The sequence below is a fragment of the Mytilus trossulus genome, chromosome 10, assembly GCF_036588685.1.
Source record: "Mytilus trossulus isolate FHL-02 chromosome 10, PNRI_Mtr1.1.1.hap1, whole genome shotgun sequence".
In the NCBI taxonomy this organism is placed as follows: Eukaryota; Metazoa; Mollusca; class Bivalvia; order Mytilida; family Mytilidae; genus Mytilus; species Mytilus trossulus.
In genome coordinates this window covers 58,862,545-58,879,256 of record NC_086382.1, presented here as the reverse complement: position 1 = coordinate 58,879,256, position 16,712 = coordinate 58,862,545, and the positions used below count along the sequence as shown (strand labels likewise).

Genomic DNA, 16,712 nt, shown 5'->3' with positions numbered 1-16,712 from the left:
CCTGGCTGGGGAATTGGGTAGGCAAATGCTCACATTATTCTGTACCGATACAGGCTCCAAATGTCCTCCTTTATATGCCATAACTCATGGTGGTGCTTCTAATAAAAGGAGGCTCATAAGGAGAAAAGGTACCAAACCTTCTCCCTTTTCTGAAACAACAGTATAACATCACAACTTAGAAAGACACACTATAAAATATCAATTATATTATTATTTGTTTAATTTGTTTTTCCTTTATATTCTTTAATCAATTTACATTAACTAATTTATGACAAAACAAGGGAAGTAACCCGAAATTTATCAATAAGTGTTACATAATGGCAAGTAGTCTGAGGTATGATTCACTATAATAATAAATAATAAATAAATAAGCTTTATTTAGAGTCGGCATGATATATAAACAAAGACAAAACATAAGCTCTAATGAGCTTTTAACTGACACTGATTAATAGTGTTTGACACCTAGATGTCAGGTGAAGCCGTAGAATAATAAAAGGTTGTTTTATATACATGTTAGAATTGCCTTCATCAGAGATACAAAAAACATAATTTATTTTGACATCGATGGTAAAGAAAAATAGAGGATCATAAAGACTTGACACATTTTTTTTTTAAATTAAAAAAAACAGGAGGATTTGAACTCTCTTAATGTGAGGGACTGAGGAGGGCTTAAAAATGATAATTCTAGTCCCAACTGAAGATTCGCATATCTTTAATTTAGGACATGATTATAAAGACTCTAACTTGCGTGATTTTGTTTTTTGTGAAAAGAGGCATTATGTTTACAAATTTCCTGATACACCGGCACGCCTCTAGTTTACTCGCTAGTACAACATCTGCGCATGTGTGTTACTGTGTCGGCCATCATTGTTGAAATTGACAACCTATTTTTCTTTATTTTCATTTGACATTTTATTTTTTTATACAGTTTTCTCATCTAAAATGAATCGAGGTCAAGAAATATATAGAAAATCTGACCTTGAAGGTATGATTCTGAGTAAAAAAGTACTGTATTTATAAAAGAACACACTCAAATAACATACAAAATTAAACTGTTTGTTCAGATAAATTGATCTTTGCATCTTCCCATCAAGGCTCGGGCTTCAGTGAGACTGCAACCAATCGCAACGTCAGTTTCCCGTAAAACTATCAAAGTACAAATGTAATTTGGAGGGACTGATGTAGTATGATTGCCCATGTGACAACTATACACAGGTCAGGAATAACCACCAATTGGTGGATTATACCTCAATTGACGTATAATCCACCAATTGAGGTATATTGGTATAGACCAATTGACGTATAATGCATTTTTTTGGTAATAAAATGCTAGTGTGAGAAAGGAGCATGATTTTGCAACTTGCAACCTATTTTATGACCCTTATTGGGTCCTCCAAAAGTTTTAGTTTAGTCAAAGCCTGCTGCATCTCTTGAGAATGCATGAGTACAACAATTCTTTTGTTGAAACATTTGTACTATTGACCATGATTGACTCTTTATCATGAAAGTCAAGTATTAACAAAGAGCTCCATTCACCTGTTTGAGTTGTACTCATGATCACATGACTGCAGACAGTAATGATGTCCATTGAAAGGTGATTACAGGTAAATTTGCCAATCAAGAATTGACAAGATAACAATAGAAGAAACTGGAAATACAATTTTTGATAAAATGCAATATGTTATGTCACTATACTAAACTAGGAATGTTTGACAAGTTTTCATACCATAATATGGTTTTAAGAAAACAATGCTCCATTTTAGTAGAATAATTTGTTTTGAAAAACAAACAATTATACACCAATTGGTCTATACCATTATACCTCAATTGGTGGATTATACGTCAATTGAGGTATAATCCACCAATTGGTGGTTATTCCTGACCTGATACACCAGGGGCTGGCTGAGGGACCAAATAGCATAATTATGACAAAAGCAGAAACAATCCTTCATGTATATAAAAATCAATTATTTTAAATATAAGATACATGTAGCAAACAGAGTCTTTCTTTTATTTAAAAAAAAATTGATATTATTGTGGATAGAAATATATTTTTTTAGAGGCTTTCATTTAAAATGATTTTATGTGTTATGTCAATATTAATTGGTATCGGGAACATTCGCCCTAATATTAAACATGTTCGCCCTGGGTACGTTCGCCCAGCGAGTCCGTTCGCCCTACTAAGGCCACGGTTTTTTTATTTGTTGTTTTACGGATCCGCCGACCCGATTTTGCCGATTTTCAGAATAAAAATAAAATTGACTTTTCATGCTGTTGTATTCCCGCCGACCCTTATCAATGCATTATCCCTGAAAAATAATTAAAATTTTCTTTTTTTTATGAAATGAAATGCATTAATCATTAACAAAGTTGATAACACTTTCTGTTGTGAAAAATAAAACTTCCAATTTACGTTTCTAAAAATAGACAAGTCAATTATAACTGACCTTGAAATGTCTTTTGCGCAAATAATTTTGCGGAACAAAACCTGTGTTTAAAACCAATTACAAAATAAGTTTGTTTCCCTAATTTGTCATCAGTCCGTAAGATGCATCATCTGAGAGAAATAGACTTGTCCAAACGTGGACAGGTGGAATCAGAGACATATAATACATATGTCTCTGGTGGAATACATCAATTAAAGTACTGAATATTAACAAATCATTTGAAATTTTCTTGTTTCATAGATAATAAAAAAATATCGATCATTGGGATAAACACCGGATTGCATGACAACTGATTAACCCGATATTGTCGTTTTTCCAGTGGATGAGTCTATTACGTTTTTTCGACACGTGTGTTGAAACTTATTTTTGTACAACGTTTTTACATTTTTTTTCTATATCAGTTTTTTGTGATTGAAGATCATTATTTACCAAGTTTTCTGGAATTGATTGAGAGCTACGCGAATCTGTTTTTCTTGTTTGTGAAATGACAATTTTTAGTATCGTCTTTTTCTGTGCAACCCCCCTTTTTTACAGAAAGTTATTAAACGATGTCATGCGATGTTTATGATCACTGATCAATAATATTTAATCGAACTAAATGTTAAGAAATGATGACAAAACAGCATCTAAGACAAACATTTTGTTAGTAAGGTGAAATATATATTTATTTTTTCATATTTTTCTGTTTTGAAAGATCTTTTTTTTAATTTTTTTTCCGACCGACCGACCCGACTTTTTCATGGGAAAAATCCGTAAACCAACAAATTAAAAAACCGTGGCCTAAAAATATTTATTTTCAGGGCATTGAATTTGAATAAACTTATTCAGATATTTCTATAGTTTGTATTCTTGAAATTTATGGAAACAGTGAACTATTTAAAAGTTTATGGCTTGTTTAGGATCGTTAATTGTTCAATGACAAAATAATTCAGATCACTGATTATTGTGATACTTGTCTTTTGATGGATTATTAATAAAAAATCAAATTTATGTTTTGTTTGATAAAATATTCAGCTTGAAACACAATGAATGAACGAACTGTAAATCAAGAAACGGATTTACAAGTTCATCTATAATTATTATACTTGGAGACTCATACTGCATACATTCATGATTGACTGAATACAATTATTTTGTTAACAAATATCAATAAACATTGTATACCAGTATTTTACTTTGTCAAGGGAAAATGACAAAATGATTATGGTAATATAAATATTGTCATTTTATTTTTACAAACTTTAACATATTTTGTTCAAATACTTAAAATTATGCGACTGGACAACAAAAAGAGAAAAAGAAAAATCTGGGCGAATGGACCCTGGGCGAACAGGTATCAGGACGAACATGTAGTATGGCGAACGCGAATCAGGGCGAACAGACCCGGATCCATATTAATTATACATGAACATGATGAAGTCCAAATAATAATCAAGGTAATATTTTTCAGAGACTTCTTCATCAAAGACTAACAAATTAGCTGGAGCACCAAAGACATTAAGACATGTAAGTACCTACTTTAATTAAGATTCAAGTTGCAGCCATTATTTGACGTACATATCAAGTTTTATTCCACCAAAAAGGGTTTTTACTCAAGACCAACAATTGAATTAAAATTATCACTCCGTTAACTTATAAAACTTCCAGCCTATCATTTTGGTAGAATCAGTTGATATTGATGAACTACATGTTGGTGATAACATTATGTGATTTAATTATTTATTTTTTATTATGGCGCCCACAACTAAAAAGACTTAAACTGCAATTTCAAATTATATTTACATCCTTAATAACATGTATGAAATATATGCTTTTTACCATACAGACTTTACTGTCATCTAATCCAGAATCAGAAGAAGGCAGGATATCAGCTGCTATAGAAATACAGAGAAACTGGAGAGGTTATAATAGTCGGTATGTAGTTATACAGAAATATTTTAATTGACCTGAACTTTTACATGATAAAATGTATTGTATTTTTAGTGTTCAAGCTGCCTCAAATTATTAATTAGATAGTCTGCACATGAAAATCAGATAAACCATCAGTACATGATGCATTTGTTCTTCTTTTTAACACTCTTTGATGATCAGAAACTAAACTAAAACTTGGATGTGATATTCTAAAAGGAAAATAGTTATTACATTTTGTTCAATTTCTTTTCAAATAATGGTAAAAAGATTCCAATTTAGCAATTAGTTGTGGAAGTCAAAATTTATCTGATATCAAATGGTGTAAGGCTGACAAAGATATATATGTATTTATATTTACAAACCTCGACGAGGGAAGAACAAAAAATTGTGAAAGCAAATTTACAGATCTAACATTGTTGGGTTGATGTTTAGAGGAATTGTATATACAAAATGTATATAAGCATGATAAGTAAATAGTAATTGATGAAATATTTCTTGAATATGTTTCAATTATTTCTGTTTGATTTTCAGGTCTCATGTATATGAAGCAATTAACCCCAAGGTCAGCAAAACAGCTGTTTACAGTGAAAGTCGGCACCATGTTGCAAGAGAACAAGAATTTGATGGAATAACAGACGAAGAGGTCAGATACTTCATATACAATTTACAGTAACAAATAATTTACTCAGTTCATGTACAATTTTGAGGAAATGTGTGGATTCATTACTTTTCATTTGAATACCAATTTAATGGATTTTGTGGGTATAGATAAACCACTATTGACTCAGTAACATAAATGATACAACATATCATTCAGCAAAACTGCAATCATTCAATCATAAATGTTTTACTTTAATGGAAACAAAGTTTCAAAAAGAGTATCAAACATTTTATGTTTTAATTATAGAATCATATATCCAAGTGCAAAGCATGTTTCATCTACATATTGATATCACACCAACATGTTTTTTCTAAACCTTCCCACTGGAAGTTAAACCGTCTTCTATAATCCACTAATACTACAAGTACTCAAATACATCTAGAAAGAGATTAGTTGATTTTGTAGTTATATTTTGTATATTTAGGGTGAAGTTGGTCCTCCCAAAGAAGATAGATTAAGGCTGTATTACAATGACTATCTGGTTGAAATGCAGGAATCTGATGACCCAGGGCCAGTTATGTCGTAAGTAAAAACACATTATATATATTCTTTTAACAAATTTGCTACTAATTTTTCCTCTAATATATGGTAAAATATCTTAACTTACTAAAGTGGAAAAGGATGGAACAAAATTTCTCAGTAATAACACAGCAAAGTAAATTTACCTCTCAGAAATAAAGTTTAAAGAGTTCTACTGTATGTGGTACTGTTGTATCTATAAACACATTTATATGACCTGGATTTCAATAGAATGAGAGTACATTTTTCTATAACTTACTAGAGATATAGCCTTTTATGTTGCTGGTTTATGCTCTCTATATCAAAGTACTGTAGTGTTTAACAACTATATCATATTTTTATTATGCAATAACAGATAAACAGAATATATAAACATTAAATAAGGTTAACTCAGTTCTGTTATGTATATCACTTGCTGACGTTGCTGTTAAATTTGTAATTTTTAAACCTTTAAACAACATTTATTTTATATTTACTTTGCAGATATGAAGAATTCTGTGCCCTATATATACAGAATTGGTGGAAAAAACACAGAGAAAAGATTCAAGTTAAAACTCCTGTACAACAAGTACAGTATGTACCTCCTAAACCTCAACCAGTACAAATGCCAGTCCAAATATCAAGACCTCGTCGACCTTTAACAGAAAGATTAGCAGCAACAATTATACAGAAAAGTTGGAGAAGACATATTGTAATTATTATCTCAAATTTGAAACATTTAACAAAATGCTGTCTAGCCTTTATTTGTTTTATGTTTTAATGCATGTAATATGTTTTGATTTTGATTTTCCTTTGATCTCTAAATTTTTTAAAACAGTTTACCTCTTCTATCCTTTCAAAAGGATGTTACAATACAGTTTTGTTCTCCCTGTGACAAATAAGCGACATACAGATTCTTGCTTGTCTTTGCTGAGGGTATCAACTGATTGTTTGAATTTTTATATTTTTAGAATGCAGAATTTAAAAATGTACATTAGAAAGATCTACAACGATCTAATAATGGTAATTGAATGAAACTTAAATCCCTTTTATAACATTTTTTTTTCAATGATGAAGACTGTCATGACTGTAGGGGGTTCAATAAACTTATTTTTTTACAGGATATACAAGTGTATAGATATTACAGAGATTTAATCAACTTTAAGGCCAGAGGTAACCCTGCCTTAATGTTAAGATGTATAAATCCCAATGAAGCCAAACTACTAGATGGTGCCTCTGGTGTACATGTCAAATTTAGATTGGCAGGGGTAAGTAAAAGTTATTAACAAAGTGTAAAAGTATGCACATAGATATGTACACTAGTATTACACTGTTGTCTAGTCCTTGTTGTAAGGTGTTTCTCTTTAGTTTGTTGTTGAAAAATCTCAGCAAAAAACAGATATTTAATGAAATTTTTATCTCGTGCTATCCTGACAATGCTCTGATCAAAAGATACCAAGCTTAAAGCAGACTACAGTTATATTATATTGTTGTCCTTAATAATTATACTACAGTTTGAATACATTTGTATTTCTTATTGTGGTAATGTAAAGAAAAAAGAAAACATATAAATTTGTCTATCTTTTCTGTTAAAATAGCACAATGGTTATCTTAGGACTGAGAGAAAAATAACTTTTTAGTTTTCATGTCATGAGAAAAATTGTTATTTTGATACTTTACAATGTTATTTATTTGATTCATAAAAAGGCTCTTTACAAAACAATCTGTATAATTGATGTGTTTATTGCACAATTGAGATAAGAAGGATTTATGAAAAAATAAGCACAGTTCTGTATTTACATTGTTTATTTAGGCATTACTTTTTAAAAACAGAGAGAAATTTTATATTTTTAATGCTTGTTTTTATATACACATAGCATAAATCAAAGTGATGCAAAAAAAATCATTAAATACTTCTGTTATAAAACTTAATGAATATAGAATTATATCTTACTTCAAATCTCTTGAAATTTTTCAGCTTGAGTTTATTTTATTTATTTGTGTTTAGGAGAGATTTCCACCAAACATATACTACAAGATTTTTACACACAGACCTATTCAAGACATGTGTGCAAATAGTCCAAAAAATTACACAGTATCAACAGTAAAACTACAAATGGCAAAAGATGTCCACAGTAAAGTAAGAGGTGCTCCAGAAGCTCCAGGTATGATAGGAGAGATTGTTTTAAAATAGTTTTACATTTAATTTAATCACAAATTTTATTGACACAATTTGCTATTTATGAAACATTTTGATAAATGAAAGTTTTCTTTTATCTTTACTGTATAAAAAAAACATGTGTGCAAATAGTCAGAAAAAAAACTGAAGGGCATGGAAATAGTACAATACTTACAATGTTCAACAGATTCTTGCATTCTTGAAAAAGAATAAGTAAAGAACTTAAACTTTATTCAAATATCTCACATATAAACATTAAAATTTGAACTTTAAAAATTAAACTCAAAAACAGGGTTTTATCCAAGTGTCACTGTTTACTGAACACATTAGTGTGACTGTGTGAGAGGGCTTAGTGTCCTTTGGACATTCTTGTTTGTTAGAAAATTAATTTTATTTATTTTTTTGCGTTTGTCATTAACAGATAGAAATGAATGGTACAAACGTACAGATAACAATGGTTGGAGACTTGTATCAGATCGCCTAATTCATCATTTAATGGCTGATCCTGTAACCTGGGAATCATCAAATAAGAAATATGAATTTAATCATGATAAGGTAGGACATTGCTTGTTGTGAATGACTTTCTTTTATTATTGACAGTTTCTTATAAATGCTAAACGTCTAAACGTTGTTAAGCACATTTATTATGTAACTGTATATTCAATGTCACTACTTAGCAACAATATGGTGATCATATGTAATTTAGATAAAATTTCGTTATGTGAAGACACTCTCCATTATTTCATATATATATATATATATATATATGTCAAATTAATGCTGTGATTTTAGTTGTATATTTAGCTCACCTGGTTAAATGATCCCACATTTGCTCCTCTAAGCTTTTGTTGTCGATCAGTCACAATTTATTATGCTCAAGTCTTGTCAATATCATATGATTTGATCCTTGTTTAATGCTCCAGCAGTCATGTTAACTTTTCAAAATTTCATTAAAAGTTCATGCATATATATAATTGCAAGGAAGTTTATGAAAAAAAAAATTCATTGCTTGGTGAAAGTCTTTTAAAAGTTTCAAGTCAAAATGGATGTGTGTATTTTTTTTTAGCTTCAAAGAATTCAGGATGTATCAAAGTTAAAGAAACAGAGAAAAATAGATTGGATGCAGAAAATGTAAGACATATTTAGAATGAAGGCATACACCTTGACCATCTTCAATGTTATATTATAACCTACCTTGAAAAATGAAGGTGTAACTCTTGGCTGTTTGGACAACAGCATATGCATTCATCCTATGATTTCATTTGGCTTCTTGAAAGAGATCCACTTTAAGTAATTTTGGCACAGAATTTTGATAGAGATCCACTTTATTTCAGTAATTTTGTCACAGAATTTTGACATTAGTGACTACAGTAAAATTGACATGGTACACCATTTATAAGATTGGAGGAACAAGCTTTTTTTTGGTTTATATTAACTTGATATTTTAGATCATAAACATAACATACAGTGTACAAAATTACAAACAGCTACTGTATTTAGTTGTAATTTTTTTAGTGACATGTTTACTGATACTGCTTGAACTATCTGTAGGATTTAAAAACTAACCAAATGATATTTTGGTGCTGCCATTTGTTTTTTTCCCTTTGCCAAATTCTAAAAATGAAAAACAGATTATACAGGTCTTATTGGCAAAGTTGTTTGTCTAAATATGATCATTTGCTTAAAAATGTAAAGATATGATAATCAAATTTAAATATTCAGGTATAAAGATGGTATGTTGAAAGCTAAGTCAGATGATCTGGAAACAATAAACCTGATAGAGGGAGCTGCTGCTGGTATGGTTGCTACAGTAGAAAAGATGGGTCCAGATGCCTTAGAGGACTGGGAAGTGGATGAGTTACTGGACTGGACCACTAGTCTTAATTTCGATGAGTAAGTTGGACTGAATGTTAAATCAAAGCAAAAAAGATATATTGAACAAGATTGTGTCTCCAGTACATGGATGCCCCATCTGTACTATCATCTTCTATGTTCAGTGGACAGTGAAAATGGGTGGAAATCTCTAATTTGACATAAAAATCAGAAAGATCATATCCCAGGGAACATGTGTACTAAATTTCAAGTTGATTGGACTTCAAAATTCATCAAAAACTACCTTGACCAAAAACTTTAACCTGAATCAGGACAGATGAACAGACAAACAAACGGACTCACAGACCAGAAAACATAATGCCCATAAATGGGACATAAAGAGTAATTATACTATTTCTTATTCACAAAAAATAAGTTTAGAAAAAGGAAAAAAGGGTAATGGTGGTTTAAAGAGAAACTGTACTGACTTCTACTTGTTTTGAACATTTAAAAAAATAGTTTTAATATAATAAAATCTTTTTTTCTAGTTATTTGAGTGGATGGAAGGAAGTAGCTACCAGTGCAAATTCAGAAAAATTCATAGGTTTGTATTCTATTTTTAATTAACATTTTTTTTATGCAATCCCAGTGTAAGTTATATTTTTTTCTTCAGAATCAGATCAAAATCTCATTGCTGAAACAGTGTTTCAATTTGAAGTTGCCTGTAATAGGCTATATATAATGATTGGTAGTAGTGCTTGTAAATTCTTTTGTGATTCTTCTTTTCTATGATATATAAAGATTTTTCACATAAGTGCCTAAATTGAACACATGCTTATTTTAAAGAACATAACTTAGATTTGACAAAATTGTAAATAAAATTAAATGATTATTCTTAATTTACTTATTTTATTGAAATCTGTACATTTGATAGGCAAAGTTGAAAAAACAATCAAAAATGTATTCCTTTTTTACAGATTTAATTTTTTTTGAAATTCATATAAATTCTATAAACATTTTAAAATTTTACTTCCGAAATTGAAATACCATTTCATTTGCTTACAGTTTAGATTAGTTTTCAAACATAATTGTCTACTATAACATACATGTTATCAAAAGTATAGAGCTTATATAGCATTAGTGGTCAAATATATAGATGTTTATCAATGTGTCAAAAAAACACTAGTTTTCATGGGGTTAAAATTATGTGTTTTTGTGTCTTCATAAGATTTCATGGATTCCAATAAATGGATGTGATATTATATAAATGTTAAATTTTCGTGGGGGTTTTAATTTCATTAATATATAGTATAATGCCAACTTATGATTAAAATTTGTAGTATCATTTTGATATCAACCATCTAAACTAAGACCATCAACAGTATTGACTAATAATTCAAGGAAGGAATGATGCTGCACATGAGCTGTGTAGGATAGAAATCGACCTTATTCAAATGAGTATCTATTTGTCTGTTAACATATTTACTGTTGAAAAAAAGTCTACAGAATATCTGTAATGGTTTGAAAATTGAGTGGTTATAAGAACCTTATTTAACAGATCAAAACTCATCATTTATTTCGTATTTAAATGTTAAAAAATAAATCAAAGTCATATACATGTACACGTGCACTTGCATACGGTTGATTTCTATTGACACAGCTCACATATGACCTTTTGAAACATCAAATAAAATCCAGTTTAGAGTGTTCAAAGCAGGGGTTCATATTGTATTCCTATCACATAAATAATAGCTCTCTTCTAGATATAGATATAGGAAGATGTAGTGTGAGTGCCAATGAGACAACTCTCCATCCAAATAACAATTTATAAAAGTAAACCATTATAGGTCAATGTTGGGCCTTCAAAACAGAGCCTTGGCTCAGACCGAACAACAAGCTACAAAGGGCCCCAAAATGACCAGTGTAAAACCATTCAAACGGGAAAACCAACGGGCATGTACGATTTCCTCACTGGATGTTTAACACCAATCTATTATCGTCATCTTTGAGATGTCTTAAAAAAGAATGTATCATAACATACATATGATAATGGGTAGATACATTTAATTTTGTAAATTAACTCAAAATTTAATAAAAAAAAACAACCTAGAGAATACAACATGTCCATGGCTACATTTTAGGAAAGTGGGAGACAGGAGCTCCAGAAGGTTTGTTTACATTCATTGATACAAAAGCTGGGTATAACGGGAGTTTTGTCATTAAATGTATCAATATTTTCAGTATGACAGACCAGTTTTTATAGTACTTTATATTGTATAAAAAAAATTATAAAACCTCCTGAAAGAAATTTAATTTGAAAGATTACATAAGTTGAAGTATTTTATAATGATTAATGCAGCATGGTATGAATTGAAAGTTCATAGATTTTTGTAACAAACAGCAAAGTTACAAATGAAAAGATTTTTTTCTGTTGAAAACCTTTAAACTATGATATAAATTCAAATTTTATATAAAAGCTGGTACTTCATGAAAATTCTCATATTGATAGATGTTTTTGCTATACATATCATTTCATTAAACAAAGCTAAGTTTTGGTATACATACTCATAATGTGTTTGTGTTGTTTTATATCATATATAGGTTTAGGGTTTTACAAGCTATATTATCCAATCTCATTCTGAATTAACCATTTTGTATTTTTTGTCTATTTACCAACTAAAAGAGTTAAATGATTGATTCACTAGCTCATTTAGCAAGTCAGATCATTTCTTCACTGTGTATTTTTATGATGAAAATAGATAACACTTATTGTGCCCTTTATGGTAGCATCAACACACATCATATCTACTTGCAATTGTCAATCTCTTCCTTTACCCAACTCCCACAACAATTCTTTTAGAAAGTTAAAAATATTATTTTTTCAATGCTTATTTCCTCAGGATATAAATAATCTCTAATTCTATGAAAATATATCCATTTCCAAACCCATTGTGTAAAGAAGTTTAATCAGCGTGTGGTTCCCGGTGATCTTAAAAAATCATGGGATGATTTTAAGAGTCAAAACCTTTTTTAAGTTTTGAGGTAACTGGATGAATCAAAATATGCTAACAGGTGTTACTAAATTGACAACATCATGGAATGTGAAAGGCACTTGAAGGTTTTTTTATAAACAAAAAAGAAAATTTATTTTTTAATCATTAGAGAAAGAGATTCTCACATAGTTACTTGTGGATTATCGGATGTATCCAATCTCAATATTTTAATTACCAATTTAAAGTCCTATAGTTTAACTATCTCGATTGGATAAATTTGATGATCCACTGGTATTATTGTAGGAATCTACAAATGTATATGTAATATCAAATCTTTATTGAAAATTTTTCTCATATCAATAAAAACTTAACCCTTGATGCCATGCTTCGATTATAGGACCTAGAAAACAGATTGTAACTGAAGCCGAAGGTAAAATAAAGCCTGACTTATTATGTACTAAAAAGACAAAATCCTAAATCCTTGTTATGGTCCAATTTCCCATCATGTCTGATTGAGTTTTTGTGCTATTATATTTTTTATGGATACAAATTTTCATAACTATAAAAAAGTTCAGAAGCTGGTATGAATATTTTGACATAATAGTCAACAATTTTTTAATTATTTTTTTGTGTGTTAATGATGAAAAAAAAATGAAAATGAACTATAATAAGCTCATACTACTGAAAGCTGTGTATGCAGAATACTCCACTTGCTTGGTTATTCATTGTTATTTTTATTTTTTTTTAAATCCTATAGATTTGGTAATTAGTTTTGCACATGTATAGATGTACATGTAGTTTTGATAACTTGTATGCCATAATTATTAGTAATAGTTCAGTATGACCTATCCATATCTCCCCATAATTTTTTTTATAGAATTCATCATTAACTCTTTGGACCCTTTCTGTTTTCAACCTCCTTCCCACAGGTCCTTTTAAGGATGGTTTATTTGATTCTTTACTTCTACCCATTTCTTTCATCTACTAATGCATTTTTGATTTGAGTTTTCATTTTGTATATGTTTATGTGTGGAGATGGTTTTTAACTTTTACAGTATATCTGATTTTATTTCAGCTTATTAAAAGTTTATATTCATATATTGGTAAATATAAGCTTTATTCACAGGAAAGAAACATCATTAGTCATTTGCTCGTTAAGCTTTCCATGTGATCAAAGAATGTAAACATTTTATTTATCTTCACATGCATTCACTGTGCTTACTAAGTTATAATTATTCACTGATATTTTCAAATTCCAGACTTTTTATCTGAAAAAAATTGCTTCAGTAATGTATTTCATATATGTAATTAACAACATCTTTCTTTGAAGTTGTTTGCTTATTGAGTTATGGTCTTCAATAACTGTCGAAATATAAACTGAAAAGATTGGAGCCCATTTTATTGCATCAGGCAGTTTTGATAAGAGCAGCAAGAAAGATTTTAAGCAGACTCTTGTGTGGAGTATAAAAATTTTCCTCACTAGGCCTTAAACTTTTTTGACATGTAGGCAATCATGTATAACAATGGCTTAAATGAGAAAACTCAAATGTATGAGTATATATTACTGTTGATTTGTATATCTTGTGGGAATAAATTTGCATTAAATATTTGATTTTGTGGTCTTGCTACATACAATCTTATATTTAATGGACACTTTGTTGAACATTCTAATTTGTTGTTAATGTTTATGAAAACTTGTATCCCATGAATATAAATAAGTGATATTAAAGTCTTACAATGGTAAGACTTCAAGGGTACACATTATATTCAGACGGAAAATTAAAAAAAAAAACACTTTTAAAGACAATTTTACATCAGAAGGTTACATTTACACCAAAATTTATGTTGAAAAAAAAACTCCTGTCTGAGGTCTAAATCTCCTGACCAAAAATTCTCAATCTTCTGATCTGAGTTTCATAGCCTATCACATATATGATAAGATGAACTTAAAACATTTCTTGGATAATAAAACCCAGGCCTCTACTGGATACGCCTGTGTCCTGAACTTCTATATAAGATAAGTACTAAGTAGAAGCTAGCAAATATTTATTTAATTGTTTTCACTGCCTTGCAAGGATTGTCACACTTTACATTTCACTTTTCTCTCTCTCATTTTAAATTTCTCTTTAATTAATTTAATTTATTAAAGTCTTGAAAGTTCACATTTAAAATTGTATTATACTAGAACTAGATTGTTGTTTTAAAAAGTTATTTGACATTTGGAAAGCCTATATAAAGTCATCCTGGTTGTCTCAGAAGAAATACGAAGTTTTTATTTTTTTCGAATTGTAGGTTTATACAGTTTTTACCATGAATTCTTTGAAAGTTTGTTCTCAATAAGTTAATAATCAATTGACTTTCTCTTTGGAATTTCACATTTTGTAGTGGTTCGCATCTTTTTAATTTGGTCTACAGTTGGTTGTCCTATTGACAATCATTTCAAGTATCCTCACTTTTAAATTGCTAGTAAATGAAAACATGTAGCTGCCTGTATCATGGTAAGGTAAAGATTCTTAATTCATGGATGGAAAGTTTTTGTGGTATTTCAGAAACTCCTTGATTAATTGGTTTTCAGATTTGTTTTGTAGATGGCATAAAATTAATCATATAAACTTGAGTGGTTTTTCATATAATATTATGGTGGTATTTGTGTATAAATATTTTGTTGCACCAATATATCCTGTGGTTTCAGTCTCATGACTAGATGCAACCTTGTTAACATTTTATAATTGATATTTCAGAGGATAAGATGAGAATATTTACCAGTGCAGATCCTTATGAGTTCTCCCTGTCTCCTGGACAATCAAGGTACCAGTCGACACAACAGTCCAGGAATACTCCAGCATCTAGTATATCAGGCAGGATACCAGTCAACTAAATATATTATCAGACAATGTCAGAGTGAGAGTTGTCAAATGTGATCGGCCAAATCTCTGCAGTTGTCACATGCATTAAACACTTTGCATTTCTAATCATGTCAAATAAATTAAGTATGGTATTTTGTTATTGTCTATGACCATATTGTTGCTTTACATATCATGACAATTCTTTATATAATGTGTTTTTGGAGGTAAACATGAAATACCTTAGTGGAATAGTGAACAAACATTGAGTTCATGATAGTGATGAGTGATTAGTTCATAAAAATACTATCAAGTGCTTTAAGGAAATGATTGTTTGTGCTTGCAGAACTTTTTTCATCTTAAAACTAAAGTCTGCTGGAACTTTTATTTTGGGGAAAGAAAGTCTATATATATCATCCAAATCAGTTTCACAGAAAATATGTGTTGCTATGGACTTTTCATATAGATGTTTTTATACTAGTTTTGCTGATAATTTCGGGATTGATTGTTGGTACTTCTTCTTGAACTTAGTTTGGATAAACCTAAATAAAGGAACAGGATTTCTAGTTTGAATATAAAAATTTTAATTTGTTACTTTCAAATTTATAAATTTCTGTTATAAATTTACTGCAAATTAAAAAGAAATATGTGAATGTAGTAATTAATCTTAAATTAGTTAAAAAAAATGGAAATCAGGAATGTTTAAGATTTTAAATAACTGCTGAGGATTATATACTTGTCAAATAACATTTGCATTTATGGCGAGCCATTTCTGAATTGAAAGATGTAATGTCTGATATTGATAAGGTTGAAATTGGTTTTACCAAATGGTAGATCACCTAAAGCATGTATCGTTACTATATCAATATTGGCTTCAGTATAAAGTATTGTTTGAACATCTCCTGTGCAAGATTCAGATCGAATAGATCAGTTTACAATAAGTCGTAAACACTTGTATGATTAACAGTTTACATGTAAGAAAAAGATTCCTTACAAATATTTTGTATTTTTAAAATTGTACTTTATATAATTTGAAAGTTTTGTGATATAATGTATTCATATATGTATGTTGTATATTCTATTTTTGTTGATTGATATTTTTATACTTGTTTTATTCAACACCACACATTGTTGATTTAAAATTAAAATTTGTTAAAAAAACAGACTTGCTCTTTTTCACTGATGCCAGATTTCTAAAATATTTTTTTTTTTGTTAATTGTAAAATCATGTGCATGAAGAAGAAGAAAAAATAGGGCTTGTTTGCACCTTCAAATTAAAAATCTTGTCACTTAGTGTTGAATCCTGTCCACTTTTTTGATGCCCTTCTTCCAATGAGTGTCCCTTACTGCACTGCTGTGTTCTAGATG

At 29.6% G+C, this 16,712-nt stretch overlaps 1 protein-coding gene across 3 annotated transcripts; it reads left to right on the top strand.

Moving 5' to 3' along the window:
* Positions 1 to 834: 834 nt before the first annotated feature.
* Positions 835 to 16,509, top strand: LOC134688270 (protein MFI-like). 3 transcript variants are annotated; one of them, XM_063548813.1, is made up of 14 exons: positions 835 to 985; positions 3,898 to 3,953; positions 4,273 to 4,361; positions 4,890 to 5,001; positions 5,444 to 5,541; positions 6,022 to 6,229; positions 6,639 to 6,785; positions 7,526 to 7,682; positions 8,118 to 8,251; positions 8,763 to 8,827; positions 9,419 to 9,589; positions 10,057 to 10,112; positions 12,899 to 12,931; positions 15,243 to 16,509. In XM_063548813.1, the coding sequence occupies exons 1-14, from the start codon at positions 943 to 945 to the stop codon at positions 15,377 to 15,379; spliced, it is 1,506 nt and encodes a 501-aa protein (XP_063404883.1). In that variant the 5' UTR covers positions 835 to 942; the 3' UTR covers positions 15,380 to 16,509. The 3 variants fall into 3 exon arrangements, with proteins under 3 accessions (XP_063404883.1, XP_063404884.1, XP_063404885.1); XM_063548814.1 differs by lacking the exon at positions 12,899 to 12,931; XM_063548815.1 differs by lacking the exons at positions 12,899 to 12,931; positions 15,243 to 16,509 and adding an exon at positions 11,650 to 11,786.
* The last annotated feature ends 203 nt before the right edge of the window (positions 16,510 to 16,712 follow it).